Below are 14,178 nucleotides of genomic sequence, written 5' to 3' on the forward strand. Positions count from 1 at the left end.
ACCTAAACAATCTGTCAAAAAATAGTAGAGTTCTTACGAAGAAATAAAAATTTTCTATTTTACACTATATTGTAGGGTTACGTATTTGATCTCTGTTTCCAAAACTTACATGTACTTACTTGTTTTTTATTATACGTTTGCACAGTGGATTACATAAAGTTGTTCAATATATTAGACTAGCAAGCTTTATTGCCTGTTAAAAAAAGAACAGGTCACGTCAGTGACAGACTTTAGTATAGGAGAAGTTAGAGATGACGGCAAGGTAAAATTTTCCCTGTTTGGTAAGCTAAGTGACGATAACGAATGTACAAATCAGAATCCAATACGTAAGCAAAATTCTATTTCAATGAAAAACTAGATAACATTTACTCCATGTTTAATCTTCTACTGGTCTTATAACACATTGAAAACAAATCGTATTTACTGTAGTAAAAACACGAGTTATGAACGCAACCTATCAAATTCACGGGCAAAGACTTCTGGACAAAAACTATAAAGTCTGTTGATAGGTTTCTCACAGCCACGCACGCCATGAGATGACGACGACCCTATTGGACGTCATCCTATAGCGTACATTTCTGTAACCATTGATCGGTACCAGGGCGTTGGCTTGTTACACCAAATAGAATGCTTTGTGCTGTCACACCCAAGATAATCTATAAATTTAAGAAGAAATCAGTCACACTCTGACACTTGCAATATATAAGATTTATCTAACCTATTATAGATGAGAAGGGAAATATTTTTCCGAGCAAAAGAAAAAAAAATTCCACTCCCATTTCTTTACATGATCCATGTGTAATTTACACAAAATCACTATTTCTCGCCATTTCAATATTATTATTATTTTGTTTTCTGTAACTTTTATTTTATTTTTTTGTTCCTCTTCCTGTTGGTAAAATTTCATGTTCGTTTCTACTTTTCCTCTCACATCCTGGATGGAAGCATGAGAGTAAGTAAGATGGAACTTTCAAAAAATTTTTCATAACGGTATCCTCCTGAAGTATTCAAAAATATGATTATCTTAATTTGAAAACCAAAAAAAATGGTCAAATATATTTCAAAATAAAAATGGTCTTCAACCTTCACTCACATTTTTAGACAACTTTAAAGACTTTTGATTTATTTGTTTACCTGAACGAAACCTTATATGCATAATGTGCTAGACGACCAGGTCAAAAATCCCTGTGTGTTTATATAGCGCTAGACGGCCAGGTGAGAAACCCCTGTGTGTGTATATATAGTGCTAGACGGCCAGGTGAGAAACTCCTGTGTGTGTATATAGTGCTATACGGCCAGGTGAGAAATACCCTGTGTGTGTATACAGTGCTAAACGGCCAAGTGAGAAATCCCGGTGTGTGTATATAGTGCTAGACGGTCAGATGAGAAACCCCTGTGTATGTATATAACGCTAGACAGCCAGGTGAGAAATCCCTGTGTGTGTGTGTATAGTGTTAGACGGCCAGTGAGAAACCCCTGTGTATGTATATAACGCTAGACGGCCAGGTGAGAAATCCCTGTGTGTGTGTGTGTGTATATATAGTGTTAGACGGCCAGTAAGAAACCCCTGTGTATGTATATAACGCTAGACGGACAGGTGAGAAATCCCTCTGTGTGTGTGTGTGTGTGTGTGTAGTGTTAGACGGCCAGTGAGAAACCCCTGTGTATGTATATAACGCTAGACGGCCAGGTGAGAAACCCCTGTGTGTGTGTATACAGTGCTAGACGGCCAAGTGAGAAACCCCTGTGTGTGTGTATACAGTGCTAGACGGCCAGGTGAGAAACCCCTGTGTGTGTGTATACAGTGCTAGACAGCCAAGTGAGAAACCCCTGTGTATGTATATAACGCCATACGGCCAAGTGAGAAACCCCTGTGTGTGTGTATACAGTGCTAGACGGCCAGGTCAGTGTTACTATATCCTGAGTTGGCTTTGGTTATACATTTATAAGAATAACACATTCAGAACAAGATAACTGTAGCCTAGATACTTGAAAAATTAAGAACTGTTTCCAGTTAGAGATATATCTATTATATAGTATTTCTCTCTATGTCTATGTATATATATATTAACAATACGTACATTATAAGAGAAAACTATCAAGGTTTTGATTTCTGGTTTTCCAGAAAAGCGAACAGATGATGTAGTTATGAAAATCTTTTTCTTTAAACTGAATATCTTTAAAAGTGTATGTGTATGGGGGAATTATAGTTATAAATTATATAGTTCATGTGTCTGTCAAATGGGACCATTAAACAATCTCCAAATTTTCAGGTTTACACGGTCATCTTTTTGTTGCTATTTTACATTTTTCGTTAGTTAGGAAACATTTTAATGTCAAGTACAATAGGATTTTATAAATGGAACTGTCTTATTTATAATAAGAAATTAATTTCTTGGTGGCTTCTATTTATTTTATTGTATTTTGAGATTAAATAAAAGCTATGTTATAAAATACAATAAAGAGAGTGACTGCTAATGACCTTCTTTCAAATCTCTGAAAAAATTTTGTTTGAATTTCGTGCAAAGCTACACGAAGGATATCTGCACTAGGCGTCACTAATTTAGCAGTGTAACTCTTGGACTACTCTTTTACCAACGAATAGTGAGATTGACCGTTACATTATAACGCCCCCAAGGCTGAAAGAGCGAGCATGTTTGGTGTGACTCGCAGATTGCGAGTCGAGCGCCCTAACCACCTGGCCATACCGGGCCTTGAAAAAATATATACTATTACTTTTAAATTTTTAGTGTTAAGAAACATATACACTTTCAAGACTGTAACGTAGACACATATTTCCAATTGAGATTAGGGCGACACCTATTAAGTTTTCACACATGTATTAAAGAAATAAAGTCGACGTTTAACAGTATACAAAATATTTAAAATGAGACTGTACCCAGTCTCAAAATACAATAGAATCGTTTTACTTTATAAAGATAAAATAAAACACTGCGAGATAAGAAACAGTTTCATACACTCTACATGTTTCTACGTCTAACTGCGTCATCACCAAGAGTGCTATATTTTACAAGAGTTAAGACCTATATATAATTTAAAAAATCACATGATCAAATTTACATACAATTCAACTTAAAGAATTTCACGCCATCTATTAACAACATTTCTCTCTGGTGCTTCATCCTTATTTAATACTTTAAAATTAATTTCGTTACACTTTATTATCTAAATAGATTTACGGATATTATTACCATTGATGGTTGTAGGTTGTAACTAAAATATTTTTTCACATTGAATCATGTGTTTAGTTTCATTAGTATATTCAGTTAAAGGCAATATCTTTGTAATATTATTATTTCTAACATTTATTTTGTCTTCATTTATTCTGTATTTTAAGTTTATCCCACATTCGCGTGTTATTATGTATATATATATATATATATATACTAGTTTATTTTCTCCATTAAATCAGTTTTATCTTTAGTTAACTCATTGGTCTACATGTCGTAAAGATATTTTGTTTTTTAAGTTGTTGCATTATTTGAAAAGATACACCAGGTGTAAATGGTAATATGCCTTTCTTTCTTAATGTTTTCAGCAATTGGTTTTAACGTAATATTTTTATCCTCGTTTTTTCAACTTATTGACAGCTCTGCCAACACTATCAGGATTAAAACCCTTTTCTGCCGCTACATACTTGAGTAATAATAACTCATTGTTAATATCTACCTATTTACTTTATAATCTTAAAATTATATTCGCATAAGAACAAAATGCAGTGAATTTTTGAGAATTAGTGTGACATGAATTTTGATGTGGGGGCATAATTACCGAGAATAGTTTTCGGTAAATAGTAGTTTCCAACTTTCTCATATTTTTTTAACTATTAAAAACGCCCAAAAAAGGTAAACAGTTATTTTCCTTAATTTCATACGTAACGATTGGAGAACATGTTTTCTTTTCAACACATGCTCTGACAATCGAGAGAAAATTTACATAGGTTCTTCCACTGTAAGTCTATATGTCCGTTTAGTAGAAAGAAATCTACAGTTACACAGAATCATTTTCGGAGCGTCTCGAGGCAACGCCTTCTGTACGTTTACGTCTTTGTTGATCCATTAACGTTTACTCTGTCAAGTTATCTCGTGGCACTTCAATGACTTCAGGCGTGACGTGTTTCACACATGTATGTTACACACTACGGAAAAAAATCAGTGGACGACTTTAATGAAGATATGTTCCTCACAATGAAAGAACAGTGAATGGCTTCAATAAAAAATTTTCTCCCCATGAGAAGTACAGTGAATGACTTCAATAATGATATGTTTCTCCACTGCTTGATGGGTTAAAAATACTTCTGGATCGGGTATGCTTCTTATAAGTTCGGGGTTTAATACGTAGTTACATAACTGACTTCCAGATAACGGAAGTTGTTTTGTTTACTAACATTCTGGTTGTACTGAATTTTTAGACTTCTAGGTTGAGTTGAATCAGGTTGAACAAATGGCAGTCCTATATTCGCTGTCTCACACAAATAGAGTGTCGCAGTCAGGGCCGGATTAAGGTTTAGCGTTGCCCTAAGCCTAAGTAATATTTGGGAATAATAGAAATTATAATAATAACTCACTCGGCCGGACCCCTAGGTGGCCACCCAAGTAAAAAAAAAATATAGTTCGTAAAACTAGCAAAATAGAGGCAAGAGTGAGTTATTTTTTTATTATTTCCAAATAATCCGGTACTGGTCGAAGTGCAATCGCTTTTTTTTAATACTAATGTATACATCTGTATATATTTAACTGTATATTCAAATAATTGCATTTATTTTAATAAAAGACCGCTAATATTAAATCTTGGCCTTTAGGGTTTGTTTCTGTTTTGAGGGAAATTCGTCTAGATTCAACGTTTCACAATTTTTAAAGGAAATCCAATGATGTTCGATCTTGTCTTCAGAGCTTTGTTGTAAAGAAAGTTCACTTATGTACACTTTCTCAAAAAAAAAAAATCAATGTTGTGAAATTTTGACTTCGGAAGTTTAAAAAAAAATTCACTGATGCAAGATTTTGTACATCAGGATTTTGTATACAGAAAGTTTCATCATATTTTTTTCAATTTGACTGGTATCATACTTTACTCCAGAAATGTTTAGGGAAGTTTACTGCCCTAAAACTTTGGATTTTAGGGTGTGTTTAAGCAAGTATATTATTTTAGTTAGACCCTAACTCTCATCTATTGGAATTTGAAGATATTCATATTTTACAGGTTGTAACTAAGGGTAGTCAATGAAACTGATTCATTAACTAAATTCTGTGAATAAATGGTACTTATAAAGTGCTCTAATTTCAGCATTTTTTCCTCCGTTGAATGAATAACTATTGTTTTAAAGCACTTATTGTTAAACGTATCGTAAGAAACTTATGTTAATAATTCAAAATGTGACATCAACACGTTTACTAAACAAAACAAGCACGCAAGAGTTTTCAAAAAAACATCTAACTACCATTATGGCATCGTTAATTACAAATATATCTTCTATATACACAAAACTTCATGAATGTAGTTCAAAAAACAAAACGTATAGCTTGCATTATTTCACCTCTTTAGTCATACAGTGTTCCTAGCTGAATTTTATCTGAATAATTTTTACTTCAAAGTATATATAAGAAACATAATAACAAATATGTTCAGATCCATTGTCAATCGAATCATTCTTTCCTCTATAGTATACAAATATTTATTGCTTTTTTTAAAGCACTTGTATCACTTAGCTACAGAGAACCACAGAGGAAGTGTTTAATTCCGTTCAATTAGTTACACAGAATCACAGGAAAAAGTGTTTATTTCCATTTAGGATACTCGAAAGTTGTAGCTAATTATTTAACTGATGAAGCAATACTTGGCAAGATCATAAAAACTTGGATACATTAAACTACAAGATTCTGGTACATGACTGATGTCTCTAACAATACTGAAGAAATAATTCAAACGAAACAAAATAAATAAATATTGAACTATATATATGTAATTCCTGTGTATCTGTATAAAGCTTCTAAAATAACAAAATCCTTTGTAAGCCAGTCTGTGAATCAAGATGCACTCGGAAGTATTTTAAGCTTTCTAAAATTTTTGATTTGTCTTACAACAGTGTCTTGGGACATGGCAATAATGTACAGTGTAACTGCACTTTATATTACTGCCTCGAACAAATTAAGTTTTGTATATTTTTTAAAGAATTCAAGACAAATTAACTCTAGTAGTGTAATCACTGTTTGTGATAAAGTATTAAAGTTTACATTGAAAGGAACAGAACGTTCATTACAAACGCCACTCGTGATTTGTTTTTTTTCTGTCAGATATTTTCAACAAGCTATCTCTGACTTAACCAGAGCGCTAAACCACTCGCAGCCAGTTAAATCCGGGATTTTGTTGTATTTCCTGCAAATATGTCAGAATATGGCTTATTTTGTGACGAATCGAACGGTTTTAGAGCAATTCTTGAAAGTGAGAAGTGCTTACAAATATACAGTGACTTTTCAGTAGTTACTGGGAGCGATTTTTCGCTGAAAATTGGCTTCTCGCTGTCAGTTGTTCTAATGTAATTTCATTGAGAACACATTGCTTTTCTTCAAAAACGCTTGCCATTCCAATCTTCAAGTGTTTTCAGAACATCAATTTTATCATTTTCACTTTTTCACAATCTCTTTAAATACTATCAGTCATTGATGACATTCTCTGTCTCTCTAACTCATTAAACCCAAGTAAATGTCTGTTGGAATTTCTATAGCACAAATAATAACATACTAACTAGGACACAATAACAATAATACATACTGGTATTAACCTATCAAATATATAACGTCATATCTGTTTGCAAAGAAAGTACACAAGCGATAACCAATAATCACAATTCTTTAGCATGATCAATATGTAATTATTTATTCATAGCAATTTGAAATTTACCGTTAAACTTGCATGACGCCAGGACACATAACCTTTAGTCAGACTGAAAGCTAAGTGTGTTACTGGTTATCCTTCGGCTACATTTAACTTTAAATGGACAGAGGATACGTACTGTTATATATTTCAAATAAGTACGCAACGTAAAACATCTTTATAATTACAAATAATTCCACGTTTACGTTTTTTTTTTTTGCAGGATTATTTCAGTTAAAGAGTGCAATTTCTAAGTCGAAAATGTCAAATAGTAATCAAAATGGTAGCATCGTGACTATGTTACTAGCCTCCAATACCCTATGTAAATCCCCAGTTGATTGTATAAACAAAGTAGGAAAATTCTCCTTACACCGATGTTTCTTATCCAATCGTAGTTTGCGTAATGAAACCTTTGTATAAACTTACGATATTGGTTAATCTCCCATACAATGTATAATTCCAATCAAAACACAGCAACTGACAGATTCTTGCAAGGTGTTATTGGCGCAACGTCATAATATACCCAAATAAAACAAACAAGTACCCTTTCATTTGGAGGATGTATTCTCAAGCCTAGTCTTCTCATAGTATTTGTACTGATCTTAGAAGTGTCCTTAGCTTTGAAAGAAACAAAAAGTAAAAATATCTCATCCCTGAACCAAGAGCAATGTTTTAGCGTTATAAGCCCACAGACTTACTACTGAGCCACTAGAGACATATTTTAACAAGAGTACTGAATAAATGTTGTTTATCACAGTTGTGTCCAGAGCTTTAAATAATTGTCTGTTTTTCATCAAATTTCACACAACTTGGTTCATTTACTTTAGAACACAATTTGACAAGATGAATTATTCTTCTCTACTCTGTCATTACAATAAAATCTGTGATAATTTCACTTGAAAATCGCCACTATACGCTCTTTATCGCTAAACTCACAATCATACAGCCTAGACCTATCTCTCGAACTACATTTGTAATGCCTATTTATACTCCGATAGAGGTCTAGAACGTTCCACACACTACTAGATAATATGATGCAATAATATTCAATTGAAATTACCAGAAAAACTCAGAAAGTTCTATTAATATGATGCAATAATATAACAATCACCAATTCATACCTATTAAACTACACAGCGTATGATTCGTAAACAGATACACAAACAAACCAGAAATAACCAAATTTAACTCTCGCGCTACATAAACTATCTAAATCATAGCTCTCGCATTAAATTATACTAAAACCGTTATGTATGTCTAAGAGTACATCTCGTAAAAGGTGGAGATTGGAAGTTTACACTGTAAAAATTTAGGGTGGTTTATTTCTACTTTAAGGTTGTATCTATATATTAAGGGTAACTGCCTTCCCACAACTGGCTGCAGACAGTGAAAGCCAGTAAGAGTTGAGACATTGTGGGTTCAAGCAATCAACTCCTAACCCTTAATTAATTTTCCTTAGTTACTGGCTAGTTTGAGATTTACCCCCGTATCTTGTCTGATAGGTGGAATATTCCCAAGATGTTTGGGTGCTATAGCCACAGACATTATCCATTATAAGTTTTAATGATGATAACAAATCGCCTATTTAAAATGAATGCACTTAATAGCTTTAGAACTATTGCTTTATTTATATATCGATATATATATATAACTAATTAAATAAACTGTGTCAAACATCATATCATCACAATATCAACATATCTTAAATTGTTTCAACAATAAAATTAACCTCGAGATCTACAAAAATAAATTGTATTTCTTTCATATTTCACGTCAAAACAACAACAACAGCAACAACAACAAAAAACATTCCTTGCATGAAAACATCTAGCCTAACCCATTGGTTCTTAGGGTAAAATATAGTTTATATTTTTCTTCTATGTTAATTTTATACAAAATTAAAGTTAAATTTAAAACTCAAATATGGATCTGTTTACACAAAAGGTTGGTATATTAGAAAACCAAATCTATTCAACCACTAATGTGTCACACAGATTTGGTCCTTTAGATATTATGCATCAACATTCTTGACTACTCTTCGAACCCTAGTCTGAAAACAACAACAACAACAACAAAAAAAAAACAGTACCAAGAAGAAGTTATCACCGTGTTCTAGTTACCTGTATAACCTCAGCTAAAGGGAACGGTTTTTACACAACAACCCAAATTCATATTTTGATTACCTTGTGTAAACCATCTACTTAAACTTGACCATAGAAATTTCAAAAATTTACATTATACCTTATTTAGAATGGTCTCTTTTTTTACTTACGTAAAATCACAACTTACAAAAGTTCATGCATGTAGTTAATATGATGGTCTTTGGCCCCTTGTTAGTTCGTTAAGTTGCATAATCCACTTATTGGCATCTGTGAGTCATTGTTTCAATGTGCTTATAGCTTGGAGTCAAGCTTGTATTATTATTTTTATTTATTTACTTGGCTAACTAGACTATAAAACACTTGTCTGCTACTTTAGTTTTAGCAGTAAAGAGATTTCTGTACTTTTGTCTCTTATATTTGGGTTCCAGGTTTGGTATGAGACATTGGTGTTACTTTCTGAAACCACAGATGAATAGGCATGCTGTATCAGTATTGGACTCCGAGTGTATAGAACACACTAGTAACTATGTATGGTGTTTTGAAATGTGTTTTGCTTACACAGTAATTCTATAAAACGATAAACGAGGCTTCAAGACCAGTAACTGTTGTTTAATCTTTCAAAGTCCAGTAACTATTAAAACATTTATTTTAGTAAAGTACAAAACAGAAACTGATATTATTGTTTGGAGTAATAGTTATCAATTACTTCCCCTATAAAGTTAACTAACAGCCAAACAGGAGCTTTTTTTGTATCATAAAGCATCTGCTTCATGGATATATCTTGAAAGGAAATATTTGGCTGTGAATGAAAACTTATCTTTATGAATTAGTATAACTTTTCATTGTCTCATATTCGGTAGCTTGCTTACCAAGCCAGTTCCTTGAACAATGATTGAGAAGATTTGTGGAACAGAAGACTACTTCACTGTCTCATGTACCTTAGTACAAGTATAATTGTAAGGACGACCTATATGCTGTTAACATGTATCCCCATGTTTTAATAAGGGCAAGGTTGTATATCATATTAGCGACAGAAGTAGGTTTACCCCGAACCCATGGATTCAGTTACAGCTTGTTGTTTCCATATTTCTATGTTTATCCTCGTCAACACATAACTAATATTTATGCGCTGTTTTATAACTTGTTTGTTTAGAATACTTGCGTAAAGCTACACAGTTACTATTTGCTCTAGTCATCATTAATTTTGAACTGTTAAAACAGAGAAAAGGCAGCTAGTCAATAGCACCCACCATCAACTCTTGAACTACGCCCCTGAATTAACACTCTGCACACTAAACCACCACTAGACAACGCACCGCACCGTTGTTTTGCAACACACTCTGCACGTTAAACCACCACTAGACAACACACCGCACCGTTGTTTTGCAACACACTCTGCACGTTAAACCACCACTAGACAACACACCGCACCGTTGTTTTGCAACACACTCTGCACGTTAAACCACCACTAGACAACGCACCGCACCGTTGTTTTGCAACACACTCTGCACGTTAAACCACCACTAGACAACGCACCGCACCGTTGTTTTGCAACACACTCTGCACGTTAAACCACCACTAGACAACGCACCGCACCGTTGTTTTGCAACACACTCGCACGTTAAACCACCACTAGACAACGCACCGCACCGTTGTTTTTCAAATACGTTGTTCGTTAGTCAACTACATTTATATATATCAAACTTAACCTAGCAACAGATTCATTCGACGGGAACCGAAGTTGAATGATGAACAATAGAACGACGGCAGCAGTAACGAACATTTGACACGTGTGTGTGTGTTTACAGTAACAAACATTTAATTCTTGAACGTTTCAAAATATACATATTTCATCTTCAGCAAGCTACATTGAACAGGGTAAAATATTAGGTACAAAATGTATAAAGGTTAAACATTTTTATAATGAAAACACAAATTTTAAGAATAATTAAAACGTTTTATCTACAAGTTAAACTACAAATTATATTTAAATCACCTTTCAAAATACAAACTTTATTCCGAACTAAAGACGTATTACCCACCCCTATGTGTTCCAGGATCGTGTATAAATACACACGTGGTGGCTGTAATGCTACTTACATTGGCAAAACTATACGCCAATTACAGCTGCGAAAATATGGGAGTATCGAGTAGAACTGGTAAAAAACTATTAAATTCACCAAACTCCACAATTCGTGCACACAGTGAAAACACTAACCACCCAATCTTGATTATGAATATCAAAGTCATCTCATCTGGTTCATCCAATATTAAACTTTTAATTAAAGAAAGTTTATCTATTATAAACGAACTCCCAACTTTAAATAATAACACAACTTCACTACACTTAAGTCTGTTCTGAATAACTTGTATACTATTGTTATAATTGTTACACTATCCTATTCTTTATTGTTTATTTTGGTTGTATTTTAATTTACTTCATCCTATTATTATGTATTTTAATTACTTTTATAAAATGTTTGAACACGTGTCAAATGTTCGTTGTTGCTGTCGTCGTTCTACTGTTCATCATCAAACTTAACCTTTACCATATAGTTCAATATATGTTGTTATATACAATGCTTTTGGTTGCGAACTACACCATCGACATATTTTTGCACACAATAACTTTGCAAAAATAAACAATTCTCGTTTGAACTGGGACTAAACAAAAGTTAATGTGTTTCTATAATCACAGCTATGTACAATAACAACAATTGCTCGTTGTAAGATGTCACACAGATGTTTCTAACTTTTCCCCAAGAATAGAGGTTCTCTCAAGATTTATGAGGATCACGTGATTACAATTATCAAGTATAAGCTAACTGTATATCAGCCTCTATTTTGGAATAAGTTTCTATATAGTAGCGTGTGGGGTGAAAATTGCTTCTTCCTTTTGATTGGTTGAAAACAGAAATTTTACTGCGGTTAAACTACGGGATGTAGCAATCAGCTGTAAATTGTGTGAAAGCCTGAGAGTGTAGTCAAGTCTAGAGATTCTGATCTGTTGGAAGCAAATATGAGTTTTTCAAACGAAGCACACAAAAGCTACTTCAAAATATATCCTTATGAACCTATGAACGAAGAACTTGACAGACTTTTTGGTAATCCAACATCTTCAGTCAAAGGTAAGCAGTCACAAAATATTTAAGTTATTCATAAATTTACACGTTGTTATTTTTAGACACATAAATAATTAGTTAAAAGCTTCACAGTTTGGTATATTATATATATATGTATAGTTTTATTATTTCCTCCCAGCGGGTAAGCAGCACTTTCAACTAATAGCTTGTTTTTAAAAAAACATCTGAAGTACATTTTGTTTTGTTTTTACGTTAAGTTACGACTTTCGATATACAAAAATTTTAGCTGTAAACGAATAATCAGTTAGAATCATTTCTGAGAAGGAGAATTTTAGACATTTTAAGCCGACTTAAAATACTTTTGAATGAGATGTAACAGATGGGAAATACCGAGTCTTTGAATGTGAAAAAAAAGTCTCAGTATTATAGCATTGGAGAAAAGAAACAGAAATCAGATGTAATCTCTGATTCGTATTCCATTTCATTCTTTCTAATCCTAACTACGGATAAGTAGAGAGCTAGAGGCCCACATGATGAACAGTGTAAACAGCAAAGTGAAAATTTCAAGTATATATACAATCTAGTCAACATGGCGCCATAGAAGATTCCGCTCTCGTGTTTGTTGAATTGTAATTTTCTTCACTTTTCCTGATTCTTAAAGTGAATAGATATTTTTAGAAGATTAACTAGTTATCATCAGTACTCTTGAGTTTCAAATAACAAAATATGTCTTTTAAGTTATCACTCAACCCTTGTCTTTCAAAATTTGGTGTACATACTGAAGGGATTTACACATTTTGATTAAAGGTTTAAAAAAAACGACCTTTTATATACTCCAGATGTATATAAAATAAATTTATTTTAACCAAAACTCAAATAAAATCTTTTACATATACCTAGAGTATATAGGTAGTTTTTTCTAAACTCAACTGTTTTAATCTTTGGTTTGAGTGCCATTGATTATGTTGTGAAGTTATCTCAGATATTTTTACGTTAATAAACAACTCTAACCGCACTTTCTACTTGTATCCCAGGATTCCATGCTGATCAACCAGAAGTTCATCAAACACACACGGTTATACAGACTGCAGACTCCATAGGTTAGTATCTAAAGCGTTCAAACACACACGGTTATACAGACTGCAGACTCCATAGGTGAGTATCTAAAGCGTTCAAACACACACGGTTATACAGACTGCAGACACCATAGGTTAGTATCTAAAGCGTTCAAACACACACGGTTATACAGACTGCAGACTCCATAGGTGAGTATCTAAAGCGTTCAAACACACACGATTATACAGACTGCGGACTCCATAGGTGAGTATCTAAAGCGTTCAAACACACACGGTTATACAGACTGCAGACTCCATAGGTTAGTATCTAAAGCGTTCAAACACACACGGTTATACAGACTACAGAATCCATAGGTCAGTATCTAAAGCGTTCAAACACACACGGTTATACATACTACACAATCCATAGGTTAATATCTAAACCGTTCAAACACACACGGTTATACAAACTACAGAATCCAAAGGTTAGTATTTAGCTAAACCGCTTGTTTGTCAACTTTAACATTACTATCACGAAAATACAAAAGGCATATAATTTATACTATGTTTTTTATTTAGTTTCTCATTAGTAATAAGTCTTGATATATTAGTTACAAAAGTATTTCAAAAACCGTAATGTACGCTAAGCCATACGTTTGGCTTTATCTTATTATTTTGAATGGTCATTTCAGACAGTGTTTTTTTTTTCACACTTTCCACAGAGGACAATCATAGTTTGGAATGTTTAATTGTCTAGTGGTAATGTATTTAATATTATTACATTACAATAAGGCCGATGATAATTTATATTACTGGCCTTATTGTCTTACTAACGTATAGTCCGTCAAAACTGACGGGGCAAGTACCACCATCCCCACCCCATAGTATACGCTAACCTCGCATTTCATAGCTAAGAGAAATAAATAAGTTTTGCAAAATTAAGCTTGACCAACAAAGAGGCAAAAAAAGTGCAGTCGAGGCAGTCAAATGTTGGTAAATTCCTTTGTGAGCCAATCAAAATTAAGATCATTCATGAAATGAATTCGT

The 14,178-nt window shown here is 33.3% G+C and overlaps 2 protein-coding genes across 2 annotated transcripts in view; one reads left to right on the top strand and one right to left on the bottom strand.

Moving 5' to 3' along the window:
• Nucleotides 1-14,178, bottom strand: part of LOC106469172 — a 58,898-nt gene that overhangs the window by 8,297 nt on the left and 36,423 nt on the right. The gene's annotated exons all lie outside the window — the stretch shown is intronic.
• Nucleotides 11,847-14,178, top strand: part of LOC111088384 (nanos homolog 3-like) — a 7,068-nt gene continuing 4,736 nt past the window's right edge. Inside the window, exons 1-2 of the mRNA XM_022398344.1 lie at nucleotides 11,847-12,121; nucleotides 13,111-13,176. Of these exons, the coding sequence (XP_022254052.1) occupies nucleotides 12,013-12,121; nucleotides 13,111-13,176 (175 nt within the window). The 5' untranslated portion in view covers nucleotides 11,847-12,012. The remainder of the gene's footprint in view (nucleotides 12,122-13,110; nucleotides 13,177-14,178) is intronic.

This window comes from Limulus polyphemus, unplaced genomic scaffold, assembly GCF_000517525.1.
Source record: "Limulus polyphemus unplaced genomic scaffold, Limulus_polyphemus-2.1.2 Scaffold94, whole genome shotgun sequence".
NCBI classification, from domain to species: Eukaryota; Metazoa; Arthropoda; class Merostomata; order Xiphosura; family Limulidae; genus Limulus; species Limulus polyphemus.